General features: G+C 46.8%; 7 protein-coding genes across 7 annotated transcripts; 4 read left to right on the top strand and 3 right to left on the bottom strand.

Annotated features, from left to right (window-relative positions):
• The first annotated feature begins 5,671 nt into the window (after positions 1–5,671).
• Positions 5,672–7,610, top strand: F4813DRAFT_63535 (uncharacterized protein). The gene is made up of 3 exons (XM_049248718.1): positions 5,672–6,133; positions 6,204–6,770; positions 6,821–7,610. The coding sequence occupies exons 1-3, from the start codon at positions 5,970–5,972 to the stop codon at positions 7,077–7,079; spliced, it is 990 nt and encodes a 329-aa protein (XP_049099864.1). The 5' UTR covers positions 5,672–5,969; the 3' UTR covers positions 7,080–7,610.
• A 3,636-nt stretch (positions 7,611–11,246) lies between these two features.
• Positions 11,247–14,282, bottom strand: F4813DRAFT_358304 (uncharacterized protein). Its single transcript, XM_049243222.1, has 4 exons — positions 13,448–14,282; positions 13,335–13,397; positions 11,345–13,267; positions 11,247–11,267 (listed from the first exon to the last, which is right to left on the bottom strand). Exons 1-3 carry the CDS (start codon positions 13,635–13,637, stop codon positions 11,757–11,759), a joined length of 1,764 nt encoding a protein of 587 aa, XP_049099863.1. The 5' UTR covers positions 13,638–14,282; the 3' UTR covers positions 11,247–11,267; positions 11,345–11,756.
• Positions 14,283–15,050: 768 nt separating this feature from the next.
• F4813DRAFT_358302 (NAD(P)-binding protein) lies at positions 15,051–16,765 on the top strand. The gene is made up of 3 exons (XM_049243221.1): positions 15,051–15,369; positions 15,433–15,581; positions 15,632–16,765. The coding sequence occupies exons 2-3, from the start codon at positions 15,506–15,508 to the stop codon at positions 16,549–16,551; spliced, it is 996 nt and encodes a 331-aa protein (XP_049099862.1). The 5' UTR covers positions 15,051–15,369; positions 15,433–15,505; the 3' UTR covers positions 16,552–16,765.
• A 70-nt stretch (positions 16,766–16,835) lies between these two features.
• On the top strand, positions 16,836–17,707 carry F4813DRAFT_63449 (AP-2 complex subunit sigma). The gene is made up of 2 exons (XM_049248717.1): positions 16,836–16,990; positions 17,052–17,707. Exons 1-2 carry the CDS (start codon positions 16,959–16,961, stop codon positions 17,449–17,451), a joined length of 432 nt encoding a protein of 143 aa, XP_049099861.1. The 5' UTR covers positions 16,836–16,958; the 3' UTR covers positions 17,452–17,707.
• An 805-nt stretch (positions 17,708–18,512) lies between these two features.
• On the bottom strand, positions 18,513–20,247 carry F4813DRAFT_396062 (uncharacterized protein; the record flags this gene model as incomplete). Its single annotated transcript, XM_049247783.1, has 2 exons — positions 18,513–19,375; positions 19,428–20,247. 2 exons carry the CDS (start codon positions 20,245–20,247, stop codon positions 18,513–18,515), a joined length of 1,683 nt encoding a protein of 560 aa, XP_049099860.1.
• Positions 20,248–21,051: 804 nt separating this feature from the next.
• F4813DRAFT_358296 (DUF292-domain-containing protein) lies at positions 21,052–22,463 on the bottom strand. Its single transcript, XM_049243220.1, has 2 exons — positions 22,229–22,463; positions 21,052–22,138 (listed from the first exon to the last, which is right to left on the bottom strand). The coding sequence occupies exons 1-2, from the start codon at positions 22,250–22,252 to the stop codon at positions 21,272–21,274; spliced, it is 891 nt and encodes a 296-aa protein (XP_049099859.1). The 5' UTR covers positions 22,253–22,463; the 3' UTR covers positions 21,052–21,271.
• Positions 22,464–22,683: 220 nt separating this feature from the next.
• F4813DRAFT_358295 (uncharacterized protein) lies at positions 22,684–27,124 on the top strand. Its single transcript, XM_049243219.1, has 5 exons — positions 22,684–24,371; positions 24,440–24,995; positions 25,051–25,332; positions 25,391–26,161; positions 26,277–27,124. The coding sequence occupies exons 1-5, from the start codon at positions 22,935–22,937 to the stop codon at positions 26,816–26,818; spliced, it is 3,588 nt and encodes a 1,195-aa protein (XP_049099858.1). The 5' UTR covers positions 22,684–22,934; the 3' UTR covers positions 26,819–27,124.
• Positions 27,125–27,721: the final 597 nt, after the last annotated feature.

The following is a 27,721-nucleotide window of genomic DNA, read 5'->3' as shown; positions in this document are numbered from 1 at the left end:
TACATCCACTGATGAGTACCTGGGCATTTGTGTCTTCTATAGGTCATAAATGCTTCATGCTGGGATTGTCTTGCCGGACTTGTGAGACATCGGGGAGATGACCGAAGGCGGTATCTTAGAACCCTAATAGACTCAGTCCGAAACGTCGGGTTATGAATGAATACGATGTGTTCTAACTGGAGGTGACATTAAGTGAAAGTCATTAAACAAGCAGGCACAACGTCTAAGCTTCCAGGCTGTTTTGTGATGGGCGGGTCACGATAATTACCACGTCTATTCCCATAAAAGTGTCCTGAAGGATCCGATGCTGAAGTAACCCCTATATATGATGGCCGCGGGTTTGAAAATACGCTTCGCGTGAAGCCAGAATGTGCTACTTGAAACATGTATGCGAGGTAAGTAGGGCTACGCTGGTCACTGGTAGACTACCGGCTAATCCGGGTTGATGCTCTCCAAGGGAAAACTGCGAAGCCGAGGTAGACATCTGGGAATAAATGAACTTTGCGAACCTAGTATCGTCGGCAGATCTAAGCATGCTATTGGTAGCAGCCGTGATGCTATGTATATCGGCCCAGATCGCCTAGGCTATTGTAAATGCACTTTGATCAGGATGAAAGACTTTAAGATGATGTATACATGGTAGGACTCCTCATGACTACAAGCAAGATTAGGCATATTGGTTGGGTAAAGTGATGATTACCCTTACTAAGTTGTCTCATACCTTGTACTTTATCTCCAGCTACGTTCACTAGAGCCCTACAATAAAGGGTTTGACCTGTACAAGTAACGATGACCCCGGTACTCCATATCTGGAAGCACACCGTATATTGTGTGACAATAATAGGGGTGTTGTACCAATAACCCCGGAAGAACTTAAGCCAATTGCTATAAGCTGTCGAATAGTCAAGCGGACTTTGGACGCATAAACGCGTCGCCTACTATGGTAGCAATTTCTTCTTATCTAAGCCATCTCTAGGCCAGCATGCAGTTCGCACCAACTAGATATTTTACACCGTTTCGGTGTGGGTTAAGGAGGGCATTTTAAGATGATATTGCTCTTACTGCAGTGTAACATGGATGTCATACTTTGGATAACACCGCTTGGCTGGCTCATGGCTTCATGCAACGACCCGACGACAGTTCCCATCAATCTGACACCGGAATCTGCTGGTTTCCTGGCACCGACAGATGGGACCCGAATATGAGGGTCGGTACTGGGGCTTGGTCATTTGATGATCTGATGAGGCGCCTAGGAAATGAGCAACGCAGCTCGGTAAATGTGGCAGCCATAATAACTATGCAGAGTATCAGCCGACCTATAAAAGTCATGTATGTCTCTGAGCTGGATTCGGAGTATTATCCCTCAATGTGACAGCGGGTAAAAGTGTGACGTAGTAAGGTAGTTGGAAATGGTACGATTTTGCTGCATCCAAACACTCATCTGTCTCTTGACGGATGGCGTTTTGGAGCACCTCAACTCAACTCAACTCAACTCAACTGGAATCTGGAAAACAAATTAGCAGCGGGTGAGTATCTTAACAGCTTGGGTCATTCGACGTTCCGGGATACATCCGATCTGACTATATTCATATGCACGTCATTGCCTCGGCCTATAGGCGCGCTTATAGATGGATATTACTATAGCGAATACAATAATGTGTCGATTCTATCTCCATACCGTAGCTTTCGATTTAATTAGTATCATGCGTAGTAACAGACTCCTCATCACGGAGTAACTACACGCATACATAAATTGACAACTCAACTACGGAAGAAAGGATTCTGCATTCCGATAGTATCCCCTTGCTAGTCGGTGACTAAATCTAAAGCGACCAAGGTGACTCTTGGGTACCTCGCAGGATGGAAGCGGTGAAGAAAATATTGTCCATTGAGATCAAAGCCGTACCGAACAGCTGGGTCTTTCTCGAGAAAAGGATGCGGGAAGAGGAGAAGGTAAATGCGAGTCTGCGGCGTTGCTGCGCCAAACAGCCGGGACTGACGCGAGAATGAGAAATAACTATATTTGATGACACATACGTGCGGATGGTCCAGTGGCTGATTTCCCAAGCTCCAAGCTCCAAGTCCCAAGGACGCAGATGCACATCGCCCGTATGTACAGGTAGTACTATGTACAGTGTGGTTTCACGACCAGCCAGGATGGTGCGTTCCAGTGCATTGGGATGCTAGAGCACGAGTGGCCCCATACCAACCAACGGGCCGAGAATCCAATTTGTTGGAACTTGGGAGAACCCAAATGGCTTTGCCACTAGGGACGTATGGGGTGATGTGTCTTGGACGAGAAATCATGCAAACCGTAAATCATTGTTTGCCGACTGGAACCTCAAGCTTCCATTCTACCGTTCTACCCACAGCGATTCATCTGGGGCAGTCCTCGGAGCCAGTTTGAATCGACTGGAACCATTAATATGTATGCTTGGCTAAACGAAGAAGGGACGAGACCGCTAATAAAAGTCGGGGTTCGGAGACGGAGTGGATTGTGCGTGTTGAAGATGCTTCCCGGTTTTCTTCCGCAGATGCTGTAGGGCGGATGACATCTATTCTTCTGAACACCTAGCTGAGTACATACATACAGATTGAACAATCTCTACGTTCTCTACGTAGGGTTGCATGGTGGGCGGGGTACTGCGCTACAGAGCCGTCGACTTATTACTTTTCTCCCAAATGCAGTAGTAAAGAGGGGATATCTATCAACAGCGGCGGCGCATCAGAAAGAACCCCGATTGCGAATGTTTAGCCCCTCTCGGAAGGTTGTGTAAATCGTAAGAATGTATACTTTAATGAGGCGAAATCCATAGCATATCGGCAGATTGGTAATATCGAAGTTAGTAGGAAGACAACGATATCGAACAACGTGTCATTACTGACCACGGATTCCCGTCTATCCATAAGGTGCCGAAATATCTGTCTAATAAGATAACACAGCTGAATATAGTAGTTGTGCGGGGCCAGGAATATGTACCTATGTAGGTTAGGTAGGTATGTAGGCCTCGCAGTTATCCCTGAAGATGGTTCTCTGGCGAAATGGGTATGTTAAGTACGGTCCTCAGCACGGAAGATCAACGAGGCAGTTGAATTGTCGTTCTACGTTCATCAGTTGGATGTGTGCGCATACGTACCTAACCTACAATACATACCTAATTTTATCCTGGTAGAAACTTAGTACTACCTATGTAGAAAACATAATACATACATAGAGGAGAGGAGCCCCGGGTATGGTTCCCATTTTGTCGGATTCTCGACCGACAAGCGGGCTTGCACATAGCATCATGCGCTAGCTAGGGGTTCGAAAGGGGAGGCTAGCTGTTGGTAAGTCAACCCACGAGATCTCCACTAATGATATATTAAGGTAGACGGGTTGCTAATATTGATTCGAAGACGAAGGACCACATGTCTAACTAAAGCCTGACGTTGCTGCAGAAGTGTCTAAGTCGGGTTTGGTGGCAGACACCATCAAAGATGTGAGATAGGATATTGCGAAGTTTAATAGAGAGCTAAGTTGCTAGGTTAGGTTACTTTTGGGGGTTGCGCGTTATGTGAGAAGTCGATATTGGAATTGTAGTGGAGAGAAATAGAAGGGAAGATTGGTATTTTGCTTCGGTCCCATCTGGTTGGATCCATAATCCACATAATCCACATAACCCGCACTTACCCTCATATCATTAAATAACGGGCAATGATAGGTGCTAACTTCATACCATTAAGTTTCGATATCCCTAGCTGCATATATGTACACAAGTACCTAGGTAGACATGTAGGTATGTGCCTCGTATCTACTAGGTACATGTAGTGGACCTTGATACCTTATGTACCTGGGTATCCACAAGGCGCTCCGCTACGTCTCTCCCAGCACAACGCACCGTTGGCAGTGCAGTTGCAGCAGGCCCCCATACTAATATCCAATGCCCAGCCGTTCGGGAATCAGGTTCCCCGTTTACCGGTGTGAAGGCGTAGTGCGTGAAAGCAACATTCTCCCGGGTTTGATGCAACTGCGGGGATAAACTTAATTCAATTAAATCATATTGAATGTTCAAATGCACCAACGGACCATCTGCGTCTTGCCTGCTTAGGCACCGTACCTACCTAATCTTGCCTATCTCATTTTCAACAATTAGAGGAACGTTGTATTAAACTTTTTCCCTTCTAATTTTCCCCCCTTCCTCTCTTGTCCACCCTAAACCGTACATATGTACATGACTCGCTAATAGCCCGTCATGGACATGTCAGATCGTTATTTCCGAGCCGCCGTTGGTGACTCGTGGCACTAGAATAATTATGATAGATGATTAGATTCCCAGTAAAATCCTCGCTGACATCGGCGTACCTATGTAATATGTAAATGCAATACCTAAACAGCAAAAGCAACTAGCAAAACGAACGCGTCGTTACAGTGACTGAATATATCATTTCAGGGGTTAACACTGTCTATCCTTAAAAGGTACCTAACATAATAGGGGGGGACCGGGACGGACCCGGCATGCTGGTTGAAGGTAAGTATTATGTATATGATTTCCCGCGTCTGCCTCCCTTAAAAAAAGGCTGGAGGCTTGAGCGGTGATTGGAGAAGCCGTGCTGTTGGAGTCAGGGTTTTGGTAACAACCCGAACACGGCATACCTACTATTAGGTACAACACTTTACAACACCTACCTACCTACCTACATACAAGCGAGGCGGGATACTAGACCTAGCAGCCGGCATAATGCACTGGCCCCCCTTATTACTGATTACACATCTACCCATCTATGCGACTTAATGACCTAACACCGAAAATAAGCAAGATAGTCATTTTTAACTTCCATTTGCTTATCCCTAAGATGTCTTTTTATACCCTTCTTTTTGATCGTAGCGTATACATGTATGTATAAACACATTGGTCTTGTGTAGCCAAGCGGTTATACTGTTTGGTACTTACATGTAGGTGTATGTACATGTAGGTAATGCAACGGATATGTACATCTACATGTACATCCTTATGCCAACTCTCTCCGATTACCCACATCAAGTAGACCGAAGTACCTGAGGCCCTGCATGTACATTTGGTACCTTTGCAAGCAGCTATATCGTACCCGATTAGGAGGTATTGGACCACAAGAGAGTATCACTCCACTAAAAATACTACATTGCGTATGTAAAGGTCAGTGGAAACTTGCCAAGAAAAGGCGATACCCACCTGTACGGAGCAATTCGTTGTACTACATACATACACTACGCCTGCAAGCCTGTCTCGCTGGGTTTATGCTGCTCCTGGTAACTGCTCCTGGTAATTGCTCTTGCAGTCCCGGTAAAACCGTCCTGGTTAGTAGTCCCACATGCTCTCTCTATTTATTATCGATTGGACCTTAAACCTACCTAAGGTAACCTTGTACATAAATGCTTCTTCACCTGGGGTGACCTAGCGCCGGGACAGATGGCTTGCAACTAAACCAGCTATTCCCACATTTCTCCAGACTCTTCTACTTTCCTTTCCTACTTCTTCTCTCGCAACTCCTTCTCATGTTTGTCGACCTCGGGTCTTAACAACAACCTCAATTGATCTTTGGTTTTCATAGCTACCTCTGCGTTCTTATCGCACCGGCTCGCCATTGAATGTAGGATTCCTGTCATTTATCTAGACAGTAATCACAGGAAGACGACCCACTTGGATCTCGGCTCTATTTCGTGGCTTTACTACTTGAGCCGCAACATTGATGGTTTATATCGAGATTCCAGAACGCTTATAACTCATCACACGTCCCGCTTCACAGCTACTCGCTTCAGATCTCACAGTCGTCAAACGATCTTCATTAAGGATAGGGGCCGGTACCCTCCTGGTCTACATTTTCTATCTTTACTGCAAAGACATAATTGCACGACTTGAATTGGTTAGGATTGGACAGCTTGAAGCTTCACATATCAAACCCGGCATTTAGTCAACAAGAACAACCGAGGCATTTGGAAGGAGAAGAAAATCATGAGTTCACCTACAACCGTCAACCCAGCGGGGTCCATATCGCGAGAGGGGAAGAAGAGGAAGGGCGTACGGAAGGTCCTATATAACGTGAAGACCGTTTTCAAATGGAGTGCTCGAACTAAGAAGGGGGCTCCACCAACCGCACCCGCAGCCGCGGTTGTAAGGTGAGTTCTAATATATACAATATGCCTACATATGATACTGTCGTAACATCAGATATTGACTATTCCTTAGCCAACCTGCTGCGCCTCCTCGGCCGCAGTATGACGGCGCTACCAAGATTCCTCGGATACAGATTCATGAGGAACGTGCGAAGAAACTCGGCACCAGGTTTGGCTTGGAGATAAAACCAAGTGAATGGCATTCTACCGAGGGAGATGTGCTCCGAGTTGAGAAGTCGGTCCGCATGCGGATTCACCGGGAGTGTCATCAATGCCATTCCGCGTTCGCTGCTGGCGATGAGTGTCCTAGTTGTAAGCACAAGCGTTGTAAATTGTGTACTCGACACCCTGCCAAGCTGCGTACGGAAGAAGAGAAGCAGGCTATGCGAGAAAAGAGGGAGGCAGTCATCCGAAAGAACAAGCTGAATGCTCCTATTATCCCTAGCTACGATTATGCAGAGAAAGTTGTCTTGAAGCGTCCCCGTAAGACAGGGCAGGATCTGGTCTACAAGGGCAAGGCCCGCGTGCGTGTCAGGAGGCATTGCCACGAGTGTAATAATCTGATCACCGGTCATTCCAAGCAAGGAAGAGTTTGCGACAATTGCGGTCACAAACGCTGTGCTGACTGCCCGAGAGAACCGTAAGTTGCCTTCTCTTCCTATCAGTTTACCAGTGCCTAACATTGTACAGGAATGACAAGAACAAGTATCCATATGGATATCCTAATGACGAACCTGGTACAAACTTTAAAGGAGTCCACGCCTGTCACGAATGTAGAAAGAAGTTTCCGCCAAACTCGGACGACGGAACCGAATGTCGCAATTGTTCGCACAAGAAGTGCACCGATTGCCCGCGAGTCAAGCCTAGGAAAGTCGACCCCGAACCAGATCCCGATATTTTGGAAACCCTCCGACTCCGCGTGGCGGCCCTGTCGACTGCGGATAGTTAACTGTTTCGAACATACTTCATAAGCCTAAATGAAACCGGACGAGAATCCCAACCTAACCGAATCTTACTCCTATGGAACTTGGTTTTGCTTCACAGCATGTACCTAAGACTGGATTACCTTTCTAACAACCCTTCATATTCGGACCAGGTGTATATATATCGAATCTACCGACGGTAACATTATGTGCAACGAATTACGATATGAACCGCATTATACCACCTGAAGCACGCGTTGATATTTAAACTTATTCCAACTTCCTATTCTTGCGAAGATTGATCAGACACATTGGTACTCTCAAGATAAATAACTACCACGTTAACTACTACGTTTATTGTGCGCGAGTCAGATGGACGCACAAGACAACTGGCACTAAGTTGATAGTTTTGCTGCCGAGTTGCAATGACAATATAATTACCCTTCATGTCGATCTCGATACCCCAACATCGAGATGAGAAATATATACGTTTGCCATATAGTTGATATATATATACCTATATAAAAGTCATTATCTTTGATGCTCGTTGAGCTCTACTTCCTAGTCAATCTTCGTTCGATCTGATCTAACGGCCTTGAGCCCAGCAATTTCAGGTATGGTAGCATAACTCTCTTCGGATTGGGCAATTCAAGCCCATAATTGCTGACTCGCAACTCTCGTTACATTGCATCTCCACTTAACCTAACAAGTTTAAGCTTACTCTGTCTCCCCCACTCCAATCACTTTGAAGTCCTGCTGGATTGTTGGTCGCACCGCATGTTCCTTCGATCACTCGCATGAGAAAGTAACGAGAAATGCTTATGCATCACTCTGATGGAGGGTATGCGGCGTTTCTTACAACTACAACCACAGCTTTTCAAGTACGCTCTAAATAAGGTGACGCAATCTTGAGGCACAACCTACTAAAGTGCATCGAGAGTATTGCTTGCATGACTGAGCAGTCGGACTCGGACCAATATCAAATCAGTCTATTATATCTCAAAGCATGACCTGGAAAGTTGCGGTCAGCGTAGCTGATTGAACAATCCACCTATGCGCCGCACTAAAACACATCAACTTTTACATATTAATCAGTTATCCTTTTCATACTTGATAGATACCCTAGTTCATAGATGCAATAATTACACCATTTAATCAATCTGGAAAGTTCTCTCGGCTTTGGTTCGCTTACTCCGGCATCCGGCAGACGTAATTGTCTGGTATCGCCGATATGAGCCTCGGTGTTTGAGTGTAGAGGTGCATTCCGCCCCTCTGGGTCCTTTTGGGTCCCTTTGGGTCCTTCCGGGTTCATGTGTATATGTATAAAGCGCCGAAGAATAAGACGTTATCAACCTAAACCAGCCGTTCGGGGCGGGTGGCTTTTCTTAGCACCTGGAGAAGTTTGGTGGAATGAAACCAAATGGATGTATGTATGCTACCCTCCGTGCTTACGTATAAATAGGTAATCGAAAAGAACAAGGCCATCGCAGGCTAACAGGCTACCCTCGCTATTTAAGCGCCCGATTGTTGGGCGATACGCGCTGTACGTTGCATCGGTTGAAAGTTAGCGACTCTCGCTGCAAAGAAACCCGGCTAGCTTTATCCTCGCCAATCCTATGTAATTGCCTACCTACCTAGGTAGGTAATTGCTGACAGAATTACATAGTAGGTACATAGAAAGTTGTACATACCGACGGATGGGAACAGCAAAGAAGACGTCGAACCCAGGCAGTCAGGCAGTCCGGGGTTTTCTTTCTTAACATGGGCAAGAGGGGGCAAAACCTACCTACGTTCTGGGAAAGGCTGGACTGGGCGAAGTGGAAAGTGGATAAAATGGAGAAGACAAATCTAGAAATCTCCTCCGCGACTATGTACCGATGTTTAACCTGGCTGGGCACCGTAGGTTTTTTTTTTTTAGGTCCCTGATGATGCAGATCTGCAACCAAGCTTTCCGCTTCCTACCCACGAGATGAGGAGCAATTAGCAATTGACAGGAGCGACCGTGGGAACCCGGACCCCGCCGACCAGATTTATTTTGGCTAGCGACCCGGTAGCCTGGGTGGCCTATTCTCTGTTTCGCCTAGGTTGAATTTCGGAACTTCCGAACTAGTAAGCGGCGCTTGTGCCGTACAATGATTATTTGTGGTACCGAGAACCTTAAAGGGGTTAAGTTCCGGTGATTTTACGATCCCTTTTCTTTTCGATTGGGTTTAGCGTACACGTTAATTTGAATATGTGGTTTTATGTAACAATAGTTGAATTGTTATTCGTCATTTATGCAATACCTATACACTTTTTTTTTTTATATACATATTATGCACATCCTCGGCCAAGATCTCCAACGTATCGCGCTTATCTTCTTCTGGGGGGGTTTTCTTTCCCACGTTGCCGATCTGGCCACGCTCAAATCACGTTGATCTCCCTTATTCCTCGAGGGCCGTCACGAGGCGGCGGCGAACGGAAACTCCCGCACCCTTCTGCCAAGTACCCATCTGAAACGTCATTCCCCCAGTCGCCCGTTATTCCCGGCGGTCATTTCTCAGAAAAACGTGTCCGAGGAGATGTTGAAATCGATAAGGGATGTTCTAATCATTCGCGTGATATAAAATGCCAAGACTACGGTTTTTTACCACTTTTGGGTATTGAGATATTCCCGGTCCAATCCGGCATGGCTATTTTATTATCAACTTCCCATCGCGGCAATCTTGATTTCTTATTATTCCTTTTATTCCTTATTATTAGGTAAGGAAGGCAGACCACCAACACAACGTTAGAGTTAATATGAGGATAGGTACATAAGTCCGAAAACTTCGCTGATAGAATAAACAATCAGACGTTAGAGAGGCGACGTAGCCTTGGAGTATGCTTGGCCATGTTGTAATGGTAACGAACATGTGCATGCATGCAATTCACGTACGTTCTAGACTTTGATTAGAGCGGCTGGGGGGGATATATAGGTAATTAGGTATGTAACGTATTGTATGTACATACATACACTTACATTAGGTAGGTAGATTGGGTAGTGAGAGACGGACCGAGCCTCGCGGACAAGCCCGCGACAAGGCCGGCTTTTACATACCCAACTAACACATTTAGACCATGTTTTGCCGTCGATACTAATATGCCGGACTGCCCTCCGCTCGCCTCATACATACCATCTTCGTTCGAACCCGCAACGTAATAGCAGCTGGACGTGGTGGATGCTCGCGGGGGCTACGGGCACGGTCTACGTTATTGCGTATCCGTATCTACCACCTGGGGATGATCGGTCGAGGCTCGACGCTAACCTACCCTACATATACATATGTATACCTACCTACCTATGTAGTAGGGGCAGCCTCGCAAGTGGAAATACGACGCAAGGTAGCGAGTAAGCAAGGCTGTTTGAGTTTCGTCGCGGTATGTACATATATACATACATAAGTACGTTTTGTCCGCAAGGGGGCTAAGATATGCTACAAGCATTATCCTACTAATTCCTGGGATGTTTGCTAAGAGGCGAAGCGGTCTGGGGGTCTTGGTTCAGGCTCGTTCATGCAGACGCTACATACATACCTACGTACACCACATGGTGGATAGGCGGGCGGGTGGATAGAATAGACGACCATAACTATTACACGTGCGGCTCTACTCCGCGCCGCGCGGATACGGGCTCTTAATATGGTCCGCCCTACATATTTAATGAGCAGTAATGGGTATGTATTATACATATCTGCGACGGGTTCATGGGGTTCATGGGGTTCATGGGGTTCGTCTATGTATGTATGTATGTATGTATGTATGTGCATACGCGCCCTAATCGGAAACTACCTAAGATTAGCGACGTGTTTTCGACCCAACCTGTCGGGTCGTCATGTATCATCTCTCGTCAGCGAAGAACTGCAAAGTGACATGTCGCTAGAATGCTTATCCGTCGGCGAGTTTTCTGTGGGGATATTGCTTAGCCTCGTGCAGATGAAGGTGGGATTACTATATATGGTATTGATATAGTTATTGCTTTTTATTCTGTGGATTGCCAACAGGGTAACGATGTACCCCGTTCTATCTCGTAGGAGGCAAGTCACCGTTGGAAATGTCGTGTATGACGTTGACCTCTCTTGATGTATATAGAGAAAACATCATTTCAAATTAGATTTTTGATCTGGTAAGACGCGGAGTGGCGGAACAATATACTCGATCTGCTTAGACGGCTAGCTTAGATGATTATCGATGTCCTTTCAAGTAACATCAGCCGGAAGTTAAACGATATAAATCAAGCCCGAGTCCTAGATATATTTATGAAGACACCTACGGGTTAAACTCTAACATTTTGCATTGATTCTAGAATACCTAATTAAGAGGGTTAGACCAGCGCGTACTGGACCTTAATTGCCTTAGGTACTTTGCTAAAGCGAAGAAAAGCCCAGTAGATGGTAGACTGTGAAATGAGCATGGAAACTATCCCGTTGGCAGGCAACAAATCCTGCCACTAAGGGGTGAGTCCAAAAGAAAAAGAAACCTAATAAAAACCATGAATGATGATACCATCCCCCTTATCCTGATCGTGCTCTGTCTTTGCCTCCACCATCGGAGACGACGAACTTCATTTTCAGCGCCGGTGTTATGCTGGATACCTATGCAAAGCCACCGACCAACCAATCCATCGTAACCTTAAACGACGGCCATGCAATCACGAGGGTCTCATCTATCGCAGTACTATATGATTAATGAGGATGGTAAGCGTTTCCAGGCCGCTCCACGACGTCAGGTCCGAAAGATAGGACTGTGCCCGGTGGGAAGATGCCGGCGAATGTATCCGAACGCGATTCCTTTCGACCGACGTTGAAGCTCTTGGAGTCGCCGCGGTTATTTAGAGACTTATGATGGGCGGGCATGAAGTGTCCCTGCTGTACCGTTGCGGCCCAGTTTGTGTCGAGCAACGGGCCTAGCTTCTCTGACTCGTGGAATCGTCCTCGGACGTACGCCTCGGACTTCTTGATGGGATTCTGGATCAGGACCCACTCGAAATGTGTGTTCGATGCGTGCTTCACCCTGTCTCGAAACATTTTCTCGCGGACCATGGCCTGGGTGACATATTTCAGTGTATCTCCGTGGGTCGGCGAATCGGTTTCCTGCAGGAGCCAGAGGTCGCCGTGGAAAAAGAGCTCTTCTCCCTTGTCTGTTCCCTCCAGCACAATTTTCCTAACTACCATAGCGAAGGGAAGCTCGGGATTATCCCACTCCGGATGCTCAGCCTGCTCGAGCCGTACTCGGATGGCCTCAAACGCGCAGATCTTTTCGCAACCAAAGAACACACCGCCGAAACTCTGTTGGTTAGGTTGGAGCGTAGGGTCCATGAGGGGGTTGAACAGAGAATACGAGTGGTCGACACGACTTGCGCCTACTTTGGAGGCTTCAACGCTTAGTGCTCCGTCTATCTTGCTGACCTGGGCCTCTAGTGCATCCCACGGGATCGCTTCTATAGGGTGGTTGGCGAACTTGTCGAGGATTGGATGAGGAGCGGGGACACTAAACGCCAGGAATGGCCTCATATCAGCCTCGGGCTGTATAACATCGCCAAGGGCTCTTAGGGAGTGCGACAAAGGTTTTATTTTATGCATAGCAGGAGTCGAGGTAGCTGGATTGCTAGGCAGATTTTGTATGACAAGCCCCAAGCGGAAGGAAGGGTGTAAGATGTACCACACGACTTCTCCCTCCCTAAAGAGCGGAGGCTCGTCATGTTGAAGCACCACTGGGACAGGACTTGTCGCTGCTTGTGTTGTCAATGCGGCAGAGGCGACTCTTTGGGCCGAAGTTCCTGAAGTTCCTGAAGTTCCTGAGGTTCCTGAAGTTACTGAGGCTCCCGAGGGGCCGCTGGGTGCCGGACTGGACGCGGTAGACGTCGTAGCGGACTGTGCTGGGGAATTACCACCGAGCGATCCCGACAGTTTCGCGGCAGGGCCGGATTTAGTCGGAATCTGAACCTTCGCAGTCGGTGTCTTTGTTTGAGAACTGTTGTGTGACTTGCAATGCTTGCAATAGCACTTGGATCGGTCTTCGCCATCAGTTACCAACCACAACAAGTGGTCAAAGAATTCAGCCGGAGATCTGTAGTTCTTGAGCGAGGCCTTGCTACGGCCTTTGGTCCCGAGATCTGGATATCCATAGAGGTAGCAGTCCGAAACGACTTTACCTACAACTGTATCAGAAGAGGCTGCGTCGGAAGTACTTTTGGCTACAATCGTTTCTATAAGTACATATATATATACATAATAAAATATAGGGTTAGGTCGACGACATACCTTCTCGGAATTTCTGTCGGAGAGTGTAGTTTTTCGGGAACGCCTCTAGGATGAATTTATGGCCTGATGAAGGTTAGTATGCTCTATTGTTTTATCTCGCGCAGTTGACGAACTTGATTTGGGGTAGAATTGTGAGCCTAACATCTCTCCGAGTTTACGTAGCCAGTTGTCTTCGGAACTTGGATTTGCTCTTTTGTGTGACACGCGGTCTTCGGAGACTACTACTCCATCACTTTTCACGATACGAAAAGTTGATATTTCGTCGTCCGAACCCATGGCGGATGAGGGGGAGGGGTTGTTCATTGCGGTAGAAGAGAGGAGTTGAACAAGGTTATGTGTGGTTCGAGAAGACGAGCGTAATATATTTGTAGAAGAGGGGGGAAACGGTGCCTGTATATTCGTTGGGCAGGAACACTCGCACCGATCAAGATGTCCGGACTGAAAAGAGAACTTTTGCTTTCTCGTAGAGCTGGGAGGAAGAAAGATGAGAAAATATTAGGTAAAATACCTAGGGTAGGAATGAGAGGTCAAGTAAATAGTGGTTGTGAATTTAGAAGAGAAGGCACTCTAAAGAATGAGGAAAGAATCTGTAAATTTGGTGATTGCTTAGTCGTCTAGGGCTTTTGAAAAGAGCTCATGTATCATTGTATTCATGTACTCGCCGATTCGAAAGGTTCATGCGGCAATAGTGTATAGCTGCCGAGTTGTATAATCGTCAGAGGGATTAGTTGCCGTGTAAGTCGACAACTGACAACCAAGCCTAAGCGAACAGAGGCTAGACCATCAAATAACTACGCAATGTTAAAGATGGCTATCTCATCAAAGCGTCATAAAATCTCGGGACGACTCGTGATAATACTTAGAATGAACGATATTAACACAATAAGGACATACATGCGTTAATCGTCTAGCTTAGAAGAAACTTACGCAGGTGTCGTCTTGTGAAAGCCAGTTACTGTAGACTTAAGTTCTCACATAGGATCTTGAATCTTAAAACAACAAACCCGCTTTGACCAATCGGAAGCTTGAAACTAGATCTACAGATGCAGGCTACGCCACAGAGCATCCATCGTTATTCGACTGTGGCTTTATACTACGCGTCCGTTTATATGTACATGCATGTGCATATGAAGTACGAAGTATCTCTGTACCTGACAGGGCCAATCCCTGCAACAGCTTACATATGAGATACGGATCCGTACATAACCTACATAACCTACCTTAGCCTACAATTGACGTAGAAAGAGTTGAATAAAAATTAACAAGACAATTCGGCAATTTAGTAATAGTGAATTATCTGACATGATATCGAAACTAATTTCCCTTATACGTCAAATACTATTTTCAGCGTTATAAACAAATACGCCTTTTTTTTTTTTTTTTTTTTTTTTTTTTGATTCATTCTGAGTTCTTCCGATTATCAATTGCACAGAGTAGAGCCTTAAACCTGCGCTTTAGTTCTTGTAACTACATACCTATTATTGACATTTATTCTTTTCTCCCCGCCATATCTTGCTCAGGCGTCAAAAGGGTATGTACCTGTAAAACCAATGGCTGCTTATAAAATATCTATAGTTATTCCTAGTAAATCTAAGTTGGGGGCAATTGCCATCATTTGCCTCCTAATGAGCTAAAATAATATGAACGGCAAACGTTCCTCTGAAGTTCGTACTTGTTTGTCAATTGTACTCTACTGCTTTTATATTGATGGTTTGTTACCTGCATACGTCCTCGGGGTTTGGAGTTAAAGTAGCAAAACCGGGGTTTTTCCTACTAGAGATACTGGCACGGGTCAATAACGTCTTAGGATGGCGCCATCCACATTCTATTTTATATACATGTCATTAAACACTGCAATATTCAACAGGTAATCACACAGCCTAACCACTCGGACTTTAAAGGGACATCTTCGGAGACTTTCCCTATGAATCTCGTGTACATAGAAGATGAAGTCATCCCGGCGTTATCATGGTTAAGACCGCTAAATGCAGATGGTAGCCTGCAAAACTGTAAGAATCGTGCCTAGAGGTTCAATGTAAGCATCGGCGACTATATAGAGCTCAACGAGTAAGCAGAAGAACTAAGGACTCGTTCCAAGATAAATCCACATAGCCCTATCCAAAACCACCAGATCTATCTACTCAACACTATCAGCGATAAACTTATCAGCAATGGCCACTTACGACAGAAATACCGAAGGTCTCGAACTTGTTCACAAGTTTGCTGACCAGGTGAAAGGAAGAACTTGTAAGTATGCTCTCCCAGCCCCAGAAGTATGATAGACTGACATTATCTAGTCCTCTTAACTGGCCCAAGCCCTGGCGGCATCGGTGCCGAGACAGTCACCTCGCTTGCCACAGAGTCCCCGGCTCTGCTCATCCTCGTCGGGCGCTCCCCAGAGAAGGCACAAACCGTCATCGACGCCATCAAAAAGGCTAACCCTGGCGTAAAGACCAAGTTCGTCCAAGCCAACTTTGCCTCACTCAAGAGCGTCCGGAAGGCAGCGCAGGCTATCCTCGATGACCCAGAGATCACCAAAATCGACGTGGTGATCAACAACGCGGCCGTCATGGCGACCCCTTTCGAGCTGACAGAGGATAAACTAGAGCTGCAGTTTCAGTCCAATCATCTGGGCCACTTCGTTCTCACCAATAAGATCATGCCCAAGATCATCGCGGCCGGACCTGGCGCAAGGCTCGTCAACCTCAGTAGCCTGGCACACAAGCTCACGGGGGTGCGTTTCGAAGACCCGAATTTCGCGCAGCCGGGCTCGTACGGCGAATTCACGTCCTACGGACAATCCAAGAGCGCCAACCTCCTGTACACGGTGGGCCTGAACAAGCGCCTGTCCTCGCGCGGCATCCGCGCCTTCGCCGTGCACCCGGGCAGCATCCAGACGAACATACATGCCCACACCCGACAGATGGATGGCGCGCGTCTGGCATCGCTTATGGATGCAGCCATACAGAAGACCACGGGCATGACGACCGCCGAGTTCCGGGCGGCCGAACCGTATAAGACGCTGCAGCAGGGTTGCGGGACGACTCTCCGCGCAGCTCTAGACCCGGACTTGGTCAAGGAGGAGGGCGTCTACTTGCAGAATACTAACCTGACGACTGACCCCAACGAGGTTAAGGACTGGGCGACGGACCCGGAGCTCGCGGAGAAGTTGTGGAAGTTGAGCGAGGAGCTGGTGGGTGAGAAGTTTGATATCTAAGGGCCAGGTGTGTGCAAAACCAGAGTGGAGTGTTATTGTAGAGTGTGAACTTGCGTTTATATAGTCGAAAATATAGATATGGTATATCTATAAGTATGACTTCTATTCTCGACTCTGCTTGGTTAATGTTTTGTGAGTGTAATAGTACCTAGGTACTTCTTAATAAATCTTACCTACATGCATAGGGGCCTTACAAGCCACACCTGTACGTACCTAACCTACCTAGGTAGATACCTAGATCATGTACCTAATCTTATGCACCTATTATGCAGCCAAACGTCGCTCTTAAACGTCCACTAAACCCCAAGTCCCCACCACTAAACGAACCCCTGGCGAACTTCACCTCGAACTTACATACACCCATTGCCATCCTCGCTCGGATAGCAATAACCGCGTCGAGGTCCAAGATGTTGTCCTTCATATTAATACAGAACCGACAGTAAGCATCTCTCTCTACATCACCAATTGCCAATCCCTAACCTCCCAATCCCCAACAACAGAGGCAAGACGCGGCTAGCGAAGTGGTACGTGCCGTACAGCGACGAGGAGAAGATCAAGCTGAAGGGCGAGGTGCACCGGCTAGTCGCGCCGCGCGACCAAAAGTACCAGTCCAACTTCGTCGAGTTCCGCAACTACAAGATCGTGTACCGCCGATACGCGGGCCTCTTCTTCTGCGCCTGCGTCGACACCAACGACAACGAGCTCGCCTACCTCGAGGCCATCCACTTCTTCGTCGAGGTCCTCGACGCCTTCTTCGGCAACGTCTGCGAGCTCGATCTCGTCTTCAACTTCTACAAGGTCTACGCCATTCTCGACGAGGTCTTCCTCGCCGGTGAGATCGAAGAGACCAGTAAACAGGTCGTCCTCACCCGCCTCGAGCACCTCGATAAGCTCGAGTAGCACGTTTCGGATACCCGAGGAAAGAGTCTACGAAGTGTTTCCAGAGGGGTACCTAGAGGAAGGCGAACATGCAGAGAATTCTTGTGTATAGGATAGGTTTAGCTTGCGAATAGCTATTCTGCTAGGCAGAGGCGTATGGCGTTTTGGCAAATTTAGAATTGGGCAGCAGGTCATACTCTTGCGAGCACGCACACATATCTATTTGAGCATTGTTTTCTCCTGGATCCCGGGTCGACCGTCGAATTCATCGCGTAATGCCGCCTAATATCCTACGAATATTTCGCCGACCCCCGGGTTTTGTTAATGCAATATCTATTGGATTAAAATAATGCTATGGACTAATGCTATGCTGCTAGTACCTAGGTAGATAGCTCTCCGTTCGACTCAATCAGGTCAGGGATAGCTATGATATAATCGTCAGCTATCTCAACGAGATTCGTGAGTATGAAGCCGCGAAACATTAACTAAGCTCAGTATCAGCATCTTTTGCACATAAACATCTGTCTCAATAGATGCTTGGGTGTCCTGCCAATATGTGTAGCAAGCTCGAGATACATAAAGTGACAGAAAGGGTCGCAAAGTTAAATGCTGCAAAGAGAACGCATAATGTATATTCGGAAGGCCCCGCAAGTACGAAAATAGATAGAACTCAAGCCACCACCACCATATCAGTCTTTATCACTCTATCGTCCAGCTTGGGGGTTAGATACTTTTAGTATCGGGGTGACTGTGAAGCGCAGATTGAAATGTCGAGAATAGTATTGGTTCTTCCATAGTTTATAATATGGTATGTGTGTATCTGCTACACCACCTTGAGAGAAAAAACAAAGGGGAGCGAACAGCCCGTTCATCTCAAATATTTCGCCCCGTGGCTGATGCTCTTGTTGTTCTAGAAGGTATATAGGCTCCTGGGCTTCCTCGGTCATCTCCCTGGCGGTATGAACTATCGGGATCGTACGGCCACTGAAGAGGGAGATAGCGTCAGGTTGGAGTGCTAGTCTCTGGAGGTGCTAGTCTGCGATCTTCGTCGGGGCAAGGGTACCCTTACTAAGACCACCATCTTATTTCTTACTTCCGTCGATGTTCACCTCGTCTGTAAGAAGAGGAGCTTGCGTTCTGCCTGAGAAAATTTCAACCGCGAGAGCGTCGAGGAATTCGGTTGCTTCTTTTCTAGCTTTCTCAACGTCTTCATCCGTATCTTTAGGGACTGATGCTGCGTCCGCCATCAGTTCATCCTTACTTTCAACCGTATCCGAGAGACGACTCTCGGGAAGGGAAGTTTCCTTTGGCATTACCAGAGAAATATGCGAACCCATAAATTCATCATTGTCATATCCAAGCCTCCCCTCGTCCGCTTTTTTCTTAGTCTTATTTAAATCTAAGAACGGGCGGCGTCGTTCTTCGGGGGGGAGGGTTTTGACTCGCTTTCGACTCTCTCGAGGCGGAGTGGTTGGACGCCTTCTCAGACGATAACTACTCAAAGAGTATTCACGAGGAGACTCTTCTCTATGATATGACCCTCGAGTCATGCGCTCGCGCGCTGTCCAAGGCGAGACACTTCTACGGTCGTCTTGCGATTTGTATCGGCCGCCTGAATTATAGGATCGATCCTTCGGGCTTTTGTCTTGTCTATAAGCACCATGACTTTTACGTTGTGAATAGTAGGCAGGACTTCGAGAGCGGCCGCGGGGAGATGGCGTGAAAGGAGAACGGTCTCGGTAATGGGAATATTCTCGCGCAGGCGTCTTTGGTTGATCTTTAATACGAAGACGCTGTTGCGTTAAGGAGAGCTCATACTCATTTTGAGGACACAACGTTGCAAAATGCCTGCCAGATACTTTGCAGATTTCACATCGATAATACTGGGGAGGTGGTTGGTCCCATTTTGGGTCCAAATTAGTAGGGCAAAGCTGAATCCAGTGTCCTATGGTCAATGTTAGCGGAGAGGACTTCGCTTCTCTATCGGGTTTCATTACCTGGCTGGTCGCAACGCTTGCAAATATACCCGTATGGGGGAGATGTGGCTAAATAGGGAGGCATATTCAGCGAAGAATAGTCTGATATGACGGGCTCGTAACTTTTGATTGGGCTAGCCTCCCTTGAAGTTACGTCCCCCGAACTCAACTTTCCTGCCTGTTCTACGGGTGATAATTTATTAACTTTAGTTGAGCTCTTCTTCTTGTTCTTTTCCTTAATTTTGACGATCTCGTTGTAGATGTTGCTCCGTAGGTCGGCCTTTCGCCCTAGAGGAATTTCGTTGGCACCCGTCTTCTGCTTTCCCCCACTAGGTACCCACGGGGCTGTCGATTCCATCATTTCCATTTCAGCTATATCTTGAGAGTTAATCAGTTTGTTCAGACGGACTAAGGAGTTTTCCTCCTGGCTTGAAGTTGATCTCGTGGACGAATCTTTCTCTTGCCTGGAGCCACGCCTGGCCTGCTCAAATAACTCATGGAAATCTAGCTGTACCATCTGATACCTACGTATGTTTGCAGGGGTTTCCACAGCATCCTTTCTTTGCCATTCTTTGAGGGCTTCTGCAACTTCATCTTCGCTAAATGGCCCCTGTTGCAGCTTCCCGCCTGTCAAAAGCAGGTTGGCAAATTCTGATAACAAAGACTTCTGTTGGATGTCTTTTTTAATTCGTTCATGAAGCCATCTCATGAATACTTGGAGCACGTCCTGTTTGGATAATTGGTTGGGGTGTACATGTTGAATTCTACCCTCGAGTTCGTTGAGAGTAATATCAGCCAGGTCATCTATACCCAGAGTCTGCAAGCTAGGTTGAAGATCCATGATGATTTTAATAACAAGGATCGCGCAAGAACGAGATAGATGAGAGTAATGTGCTGTATCTGATGGATACGATTAGGGCTTGTGGTTTGAAAAGAAGGGTTGTAAAAACGATGCGGTTCCTGTTTGTTGCCGACGAATCTAGGTTGCAGCACTTAAGATGCAAGTAGTAAAAAGGAGAGGCCTAGCTTCAGAGTGGTAACTCGTGTCCCGTCTAGTGAAAAGATTAACGAGAATATGAATGAGGGTGTAAGAATCAAGTCTCACGGGACTAGGGCGAGAGGGTAGGTAAGATGGGAGTGCAAGTGTAAAGAAAGAAAGAACAATACACATACCATAAGAAATTAAGTTGGAAGGAGACTAGGAGTCCGGTCAGGGTCACTATGGGCAAGTAGCCTGTATGCTAATTAAGCCCCGTATAACTGAAGAAGAGGTAGGAACTATGTTCGATGTGTACATAGGTATGTATGGTACAATTACCTGGGTAACTGCCTTGGAGACTATAGCAGGAACTCCACGCATATAAACAACAGATAAACTCGGAAACAGCACCCGCATCTCCAGTAACCGCCTGCATGTACATAAGGTGTGCAGTTGAATACCTCCTAGGTACATCATGTATCAACCTATGTAGGTAGGTATATTTGGGCTTTTATGTACCCTCCGCCGATGCCTACATGTACATGTATGTATGTACTGTATCCCCTACATCGTGCATAAAACATCCACCTAAACACCTAGATATCTTACTATGATATCTAGATATTGGCTACCTAAATGCTTTCACTCGAGTATTAACTTATATGGCAACTATGGTATAAACTGGATTGAGTACTTAGAACAATATTGCGTTTTTCATAACCAGTGTTGTTGATAACGTATTTGGGCACACATAGTTATGTAGCCAGCAGGTTTACTATAAGATAGGTACCTATGTAATTTAATAAGGGATGAACCGTAAGATAAAACCAAGGAAAAGTAGGCAGCTCTATCGGAGAGCGAAATGTCTTCCCGGGATTTAGACGCATTAACGCTTTAGAGCAGCAAAGCGAGCTGTTAGTTCATCAAGACTCATCCCATCCTTCTTACTATCGCTGGCCTTTGATATGCCAGCATCAATCATCTTCTGACTAGGCTTCAATTCCACCGAGTTCAACGTGACTCTAGGGCGAGGATTATCGGTGGATGGACTTGGTGGATTAACATGCACGGGAGTATCCAGTCCTAGGGATCGAGGAGGTGTTGCACGGTTCAGCGCTTCCCTTTCCAGCGCGGCTTTGCTGTCAGCAGAATGAGCTGCCTCAGAGGCCTTCTGTGCTTGACCACCGCTTGGACTATCGCCCGTGTTGTCGTCCACGAATTCCGGTGGTTCCCCCAAATCCTTAGCTCGTCTCGGCCAGTTGACCCCGTACGCCCTTGCGATCTCTTCCAGATAACCCTGGACAAGCTCTTCTCGAGGTGGAGTGACGCTGAGTTTCTTGACGACCTTTTCGGAGACCTTCTGATCTGAATTTTCCATAGCCGACAACACGAATTCCTTGCCATACTTCTCCCCCAAAAGTGCGCGTACCTGCTGTAATTCTTTGATCTCTGTCTTGGGGGCAGCGTATATGATGCTTTTCACTGCCTCTTCCAGTCCAGGATCGCATATGCTGCCCTCTAAAAGGCCAGCCCGCGCTAGTAGCAACTCGCAATACAATTCAAGGATCTCGTGGAGTTCTGTAGTGATATCGGATCGAATGATATTCTCGACTCTTATCTTCGCCGAATCGATCTTACCAACGTCTAGTAATTGGGCCATCGCCCTTCTTTGAGTCTTCCCCATAGCTTCATCGCGCTGCTGCACCATGCGCAGTCGTGCAATGGATAGCTTCAGTTGGACTTTCAACTTCGTCTATGGGTTCAAGTGGTTCATTAGCTGTCTAGGTGTTGTAAACGGACGACCTCCCAGCCATGGGAACAAGCAATACAAGAACAGCCTTACAGTCAGATTTGCTGATGGAGCCATTTCGACGGTACACAGCCCGAAGGCTCGTGAACTCCAACAGATTGGTGGTATTACTGAAGATAATCGCTAGAAGTTGACGCTAAACATCTCACTGGTAGCAAAGCAACATGCAACTTTTGAGTTGTTCTTCGATTATGTACTCACATGCGCGAACCCCGCGATCAAAGAAGTATCGAGTACTTATTGGCGCACTATATATAAGCTATTATTCTAGTTACTGTACATGCCCTTAGTGCATACCTATATAGAGCTCAGCTACCCCTGCAAGTGCAACAGTAACACAAGCCGCCAATAACCAAGATCGGACGTTTTCACTTGCTTCGGGATGATATCATTCGTAGAGTGCCAAGCCAAATGAAGTAGTTGGGGTAGAGTGGGGCCGATAATCATTACCTTAGCTTTTTTAACGACGATTTCAATTGAGTGATGAGTGATGCTAAAGAGCACGCCGTTATTTTTCCGTACCACTAGATTATTTAAGATATGCAATCTGCATCTTTTAGACACACACCCTTATACACACCTTCACAGCCAATACGTTATACTAACAAAGTCACAAGTATAAGTCCTGAGCAATTTAGTAACCTACCTTACTTAACTTGACCGGCTCTAGCTTTATTATCATGCCTGGATCGAAATATCCTCTACGGGTAGGGTTCGGTTTGGAATCATCGCAGGGACCATGGCAATAATCCAGCTTTGGAAGCGGAAGCTTCAGCGACAACTTCAGCAATGGAAGGGTACGGTCAAGTCGAATCTCCAGAAGAACAATCTCTGGAAGAGAATGGTCAAGAACACCGTATGCATCACCATCAATCTGATCATCGGGCTTGTCCCGGCAGTAATTGCTGTATACGGCCAGTCGACATATCTCGGCGCTATGGCTTCGGTATTTGGACATCCTGGACAGCGGTTTGGCCAGATGACTGAAGTCTTAATGCTCATTATCCTTGGCACTTTCGTCGGGATCGCTTGGGGTATCTTAGGCCTATATCTTTCGAGCCTTGTCTATCATACCGATATTCAAGCAGCTTGGACAATTAGGGCTATATTCTTCACCACAGCATTGATTCTTCATGGTGTTCTACGTTCTTGGGCACCGAGGCTATTCATGTTTGTGTTTTTCTTCCTACTCATCAACATCACCATCTTAACAAGTGCTACCACATCTGTATCAGCTGGTATCGTTACACATATTGCGTACCCCGTCCTTACGGCGGTTGGTGTAATCGTACTCGTAAATATTACCATCTTTCCCGAATTCTCGAGCGGGTTCCTTGGTAGATCTACGATAGAATCGTTATGCGCCACCATCGATTCTTTCCAAGAGTCTGGAGATTGGTTTATGTCCGATACCAGAAAGTCAGATGACGGGGATGCAGAGAAGGAGAAAGAAGCCTGGATAACCTTACGTACTAGGCTTATAGCCTTGACTGAGAAGAAAGCAAAGTTGAGGGCTCAGCTCGGTAGCTCTAAGAAGGCTCAAGCGGAGTGTAACTTCGAGCTGGTGTATACTGTCCTCCCTCCGCGGTCTTTGAAGCCCATTAGTATGACTTTGATGACACGCCTCGTTCAAGTAACTATCTGTCTTATCAATGCTTGCGAGAGCAAATATGCACTAGCAGGATATAAATACGAAAAGAACGAGCAAGATGCGCCGGGCGAAAAAACATCCGACGACGAAGACTCCGAATCAGAATCAGAATCCGATTCGGACAGCGAGGCTGAGAGCGACAGTAGTGACAATAAGTCGGAACGAGAGACTAAAAAGTCACGGAGGAAATCCAAATACGAACGGAAACTCGAGCTTGTTAAACCAATTCGAGAAATAGAGTCCGGCGACATCGAATTTCTCGAGCATATTCTTAATCAGATTCGTGGGCCGACCAAGTGCCTCCAACATCAGATAAAGGCTGCTCTTCATCTCATAATTTGCGCACTAGCTTATTGCTACGATGTACCAAATCTTCCATCCGGTGCCCCAACTCCTAAGGGGATCAGTATGGAAGAAATTGATCTTAGAACTAACATGTTTGTGGAAGCGTTGGTGCAATTTGACCACGATTCGGCTATGGCTCTTGAGCACGCAGCCTCTATACAGTATGGTGGAAAATCACGGGTATGTTCGCCATGATTCTTCGTTATTTCTGTAATCGTATTTTATATTAACTAATTATGCAACCATAGAGAGATATTACGCCGAAGATGGAAACACATTTAATCTCGTCGTTCCTAATTAGCATACGGCATGCAGCTACCCAGATCAGCGAGATGTTAAGGCATTCTAGAGCTCTTGTTGAGAAAAGACAAGCACGACATGGCCGTCGACGGCTCTACTGGCCTAAAATTGGTTGGAAGAAGTGGCTCACAAGTGGCGGCGAACGTGACATAAACGCTCTCCCGGAGAATGCAAGGAAGGAGGCAAGGACTGGCTACGGTATTAAGGAAGATATTGGAAGACGCGGCGACGACACGGATGACACCGAAGAACAACTGCTTAGACGTACCGAAGATGAAGAAACGGGCCACGTTATTTCGAAGCAACCTACCGTTCCCGAGAAAGGCAAGATCCCGATGCGAAAAGGTCCCCAGAAATCCGAAACGAGTGGAATAATGTGGCTACGCGGATTAGCTGCTGATATGGTTGAGTTCTTTGCCGACTCCGACGATCTCGCCTTTGCCCTTAAAATGTGTGTAGCAGCATTTATCGTTACGTGGCCGGCGTTCGTGCCATCATTGAATGGTAATCATGCCATCTCCAAACGTAACAAACTGATAACTAATAATCAAATAACTAGCATGGTATAATTCTGTTCGTGGATCTTGGGCATCTCTTCAGCTGGTTCTCGTCTTCGAAGTTTCAGTGGGGACTTCATTTCAGGGGTTCTTTCTCAGGGTTTTCGGTGTCATCTTTGGCTGTGTGGTTGGCTTTCTTGCTTACGAAATTGGACAAGGAAACCGAATTGTCGCTGTGGTTGTTCTTATATTTGGCATTATACCGTCATCTTACATCCATCTTGGTACACCATACGTAAAAACAGGCATAATTTCCATGGTTAGTATGTCAGTGGTGGGGCTTGGTAAGTAGCTATTCCGACACCACATCCGAACTTATCCATAAGTCTAACAAGCTATTAGCAACAATACTTCAGCCGGTCGGAGAAAATGCGTGGGAGATCTTTGTTAAACGAATGGTATGCTTCCTCATCGGTGGGACGATTGCGCTTCTCGTCGAAATGTGCCTTTTCCCCGTCCGAGCTCGAGACAGGCTTGTCGAGTCCCTAGCTTCGAGCATCCAGCAGATATCGCAGATGGAAGCGTCGATAGCTGTGGGCATAGATTCACCTCAAAATATCAATATTAAATCCAGCTCACTCAACGAGAACTTCAAGGACGCCAAGGAGAAGGCCGAACAGGCCCTTGCTGCCGCCCGCACTTTCTTACCTTTTTGTCTCACAGAGCCGAGGATTAAGGGGAGTTTTAACGGGCAAGCGTTGATCTACAGCGAGATGATATATGTCTTATTTCAAATACTCGATCGCATGGACAATATGCTGCATATTCGCAAGGCCTATGGGAGCAGCGTACTTGAAGAGCTAAATACGGAGGTCCTACCCTACCGTCGTAACGTAGCGGCCAGCATCATGCTCACCCTCTTCGCCGTTCACGAAGCCCTAACGACCCGATTACCTCTTCCGCAGTTCCTTCCATCTAGTCGTGTGGCACAATTACGATACATCAGCCGAGTCCGCGAGCTCGTACTTGAGCAAGACATTAAGTCAGCATATAACTCTGGCGTCCAGACTCCGGTTAGTCCGGCGAGCGGATCTATCCATCTCCAGGCGCACGTCTTGAAATCGATGACTCGGCAAAGCTTCTTAGCCTGGAATGCCAGCTCCGCCGGTATTAGTAAGTAGTCCCTTGGAATCACTGTCGCCCCCTTTTCTATTACCTTATGCGCCAAATTACTCGGCCTCTGCATAAATCTATAGTACTTTAACTAGATATATTAACCATGTCACAGTGGAAATCATTGAATATCTAGAAGAGCTGGTAGACCTTGCCAAGCTATTGGTCGGGGTTAACGCGTTCCGCAGCGGAATGCTGGAACGCCCCAAGTTCCACGAGTACGTCAAGAAGATCAAGGAGCGCGAGTCAGATCGGAATACAGCCGCAGCAGAAGCCGCAGAAGCGGAGATGCAGGAAGCCCAAAAGATTAAGAGCCGGAGTGGCAGCAGCTTCATGCGCAGGAGGCGGGGCTTCACGCTCGGCAAGATGCCTTCTTACGGCACTACTACCGGCACGGCTGTGGGCATAGACATTGGCGACGGCATCGAGTTAAGGCACCGGTCAAATAGTATCTGGGGAGGCAGCGGTGACGGTGCTGCGGACGGTGGCCACGGAGGGGACGAGGTGCCGGAGGATCTGCCAATGAGCTTGCAGCGGGTCATGACGAAGCGGATGGAGGGGAGGCAGCGCGAGAGGTCGGCTAGGCACGGGAGGAATAAAGATGATCCAAAGGGGAAGCGGCCACTTGTCAAGCCAGCGCAGACTTGGGCACTATAGTTGGGGTTGGTTGTGGCTACGTTGGATAGTGGGGTATAATACGTGACGGGTCGGAGCTACGACTTCATGAGCACATCCATGTTGACAGCTAATGCCATACAATGGGCTTTGATCTGACCTAAACTATGTTGCGGGGTTTTTAAGTCGACATAGCAAGCCATAAGCCATGTGCCTCGCTATCTTGTAAGGTAGGTGTTATCATGGGTGTTATTTAGATCAGCGTATGTAAGCCTGTCCCTATTTTACGAAAGATGACGATAGAGCTATATCTACCAAGTTAATAACTCGTAATATTCTAAGTATTCACAATATGTTTTATGATCTGAACTGGTAATGTATTCCAAAATATAGTCCTATGTATGCCCCTTTCACCATAATAACGCAATTTGCCCGTGCCTGCTAGTTGTTTGATCTGATGGCTGCCACTTAGAGACACAAGAGAGCAATTTCATTGCTAGTTAATGCGGGCTATGATCATGTTACCTTTCCAAAGCGTTGAGATATCTACCGTGCAAATATCGCTGCCGTAAGTTTCATCCTTCTAAGAAGTCGAGCTTTTGAAGGACGTCATTAGATATGGGGTATCACTGTATTCCTTATTAGTAACTGCAAGCTCATGGTAACCTTGAAGTACTAGAATGTGGTCGGGTTGTCTCGGGAGGGTATAGAAATAGGAGATTGCTTACTTTGAAGCCATTCGGGAATTAAGTATACTCCAATTGGCACACTCCGCAAGCTTATAAAAGCTTCGACAACGATATAAAGCCGGGAAGCGGCGAAGATAATTAATATCCCAATAGCAACAACTCGGAGAAGAAAATCTGGCACAGCTTCCATCCATTCCGTCCAAGAAAAGCAAGTTCTGATTGGTACTTCAAGACGTGCGACAATTCCTATTAATGG

Source organism: Daldinia decipiens (genome assembly GCF_022478715.1).
Source record: "Daldinia decipiens strain CBS 113046 unplaced genomic scaffold F4813scaffold_15, whole genome shotgun sequence".
In the NCBI taxonomy this organism is placed as follows: domain Eukaryota; kingdom Fungi; phylum Ascomycota; class Sordariomycetes; order Xylariales; family Hypoxylaceae; genus Daldinia; species Daldinia decipiens.
Note: the sequence above shows the minus strand (reverse complement) of the source record. Positions and strands in the feature narration are given on the sequence as shown.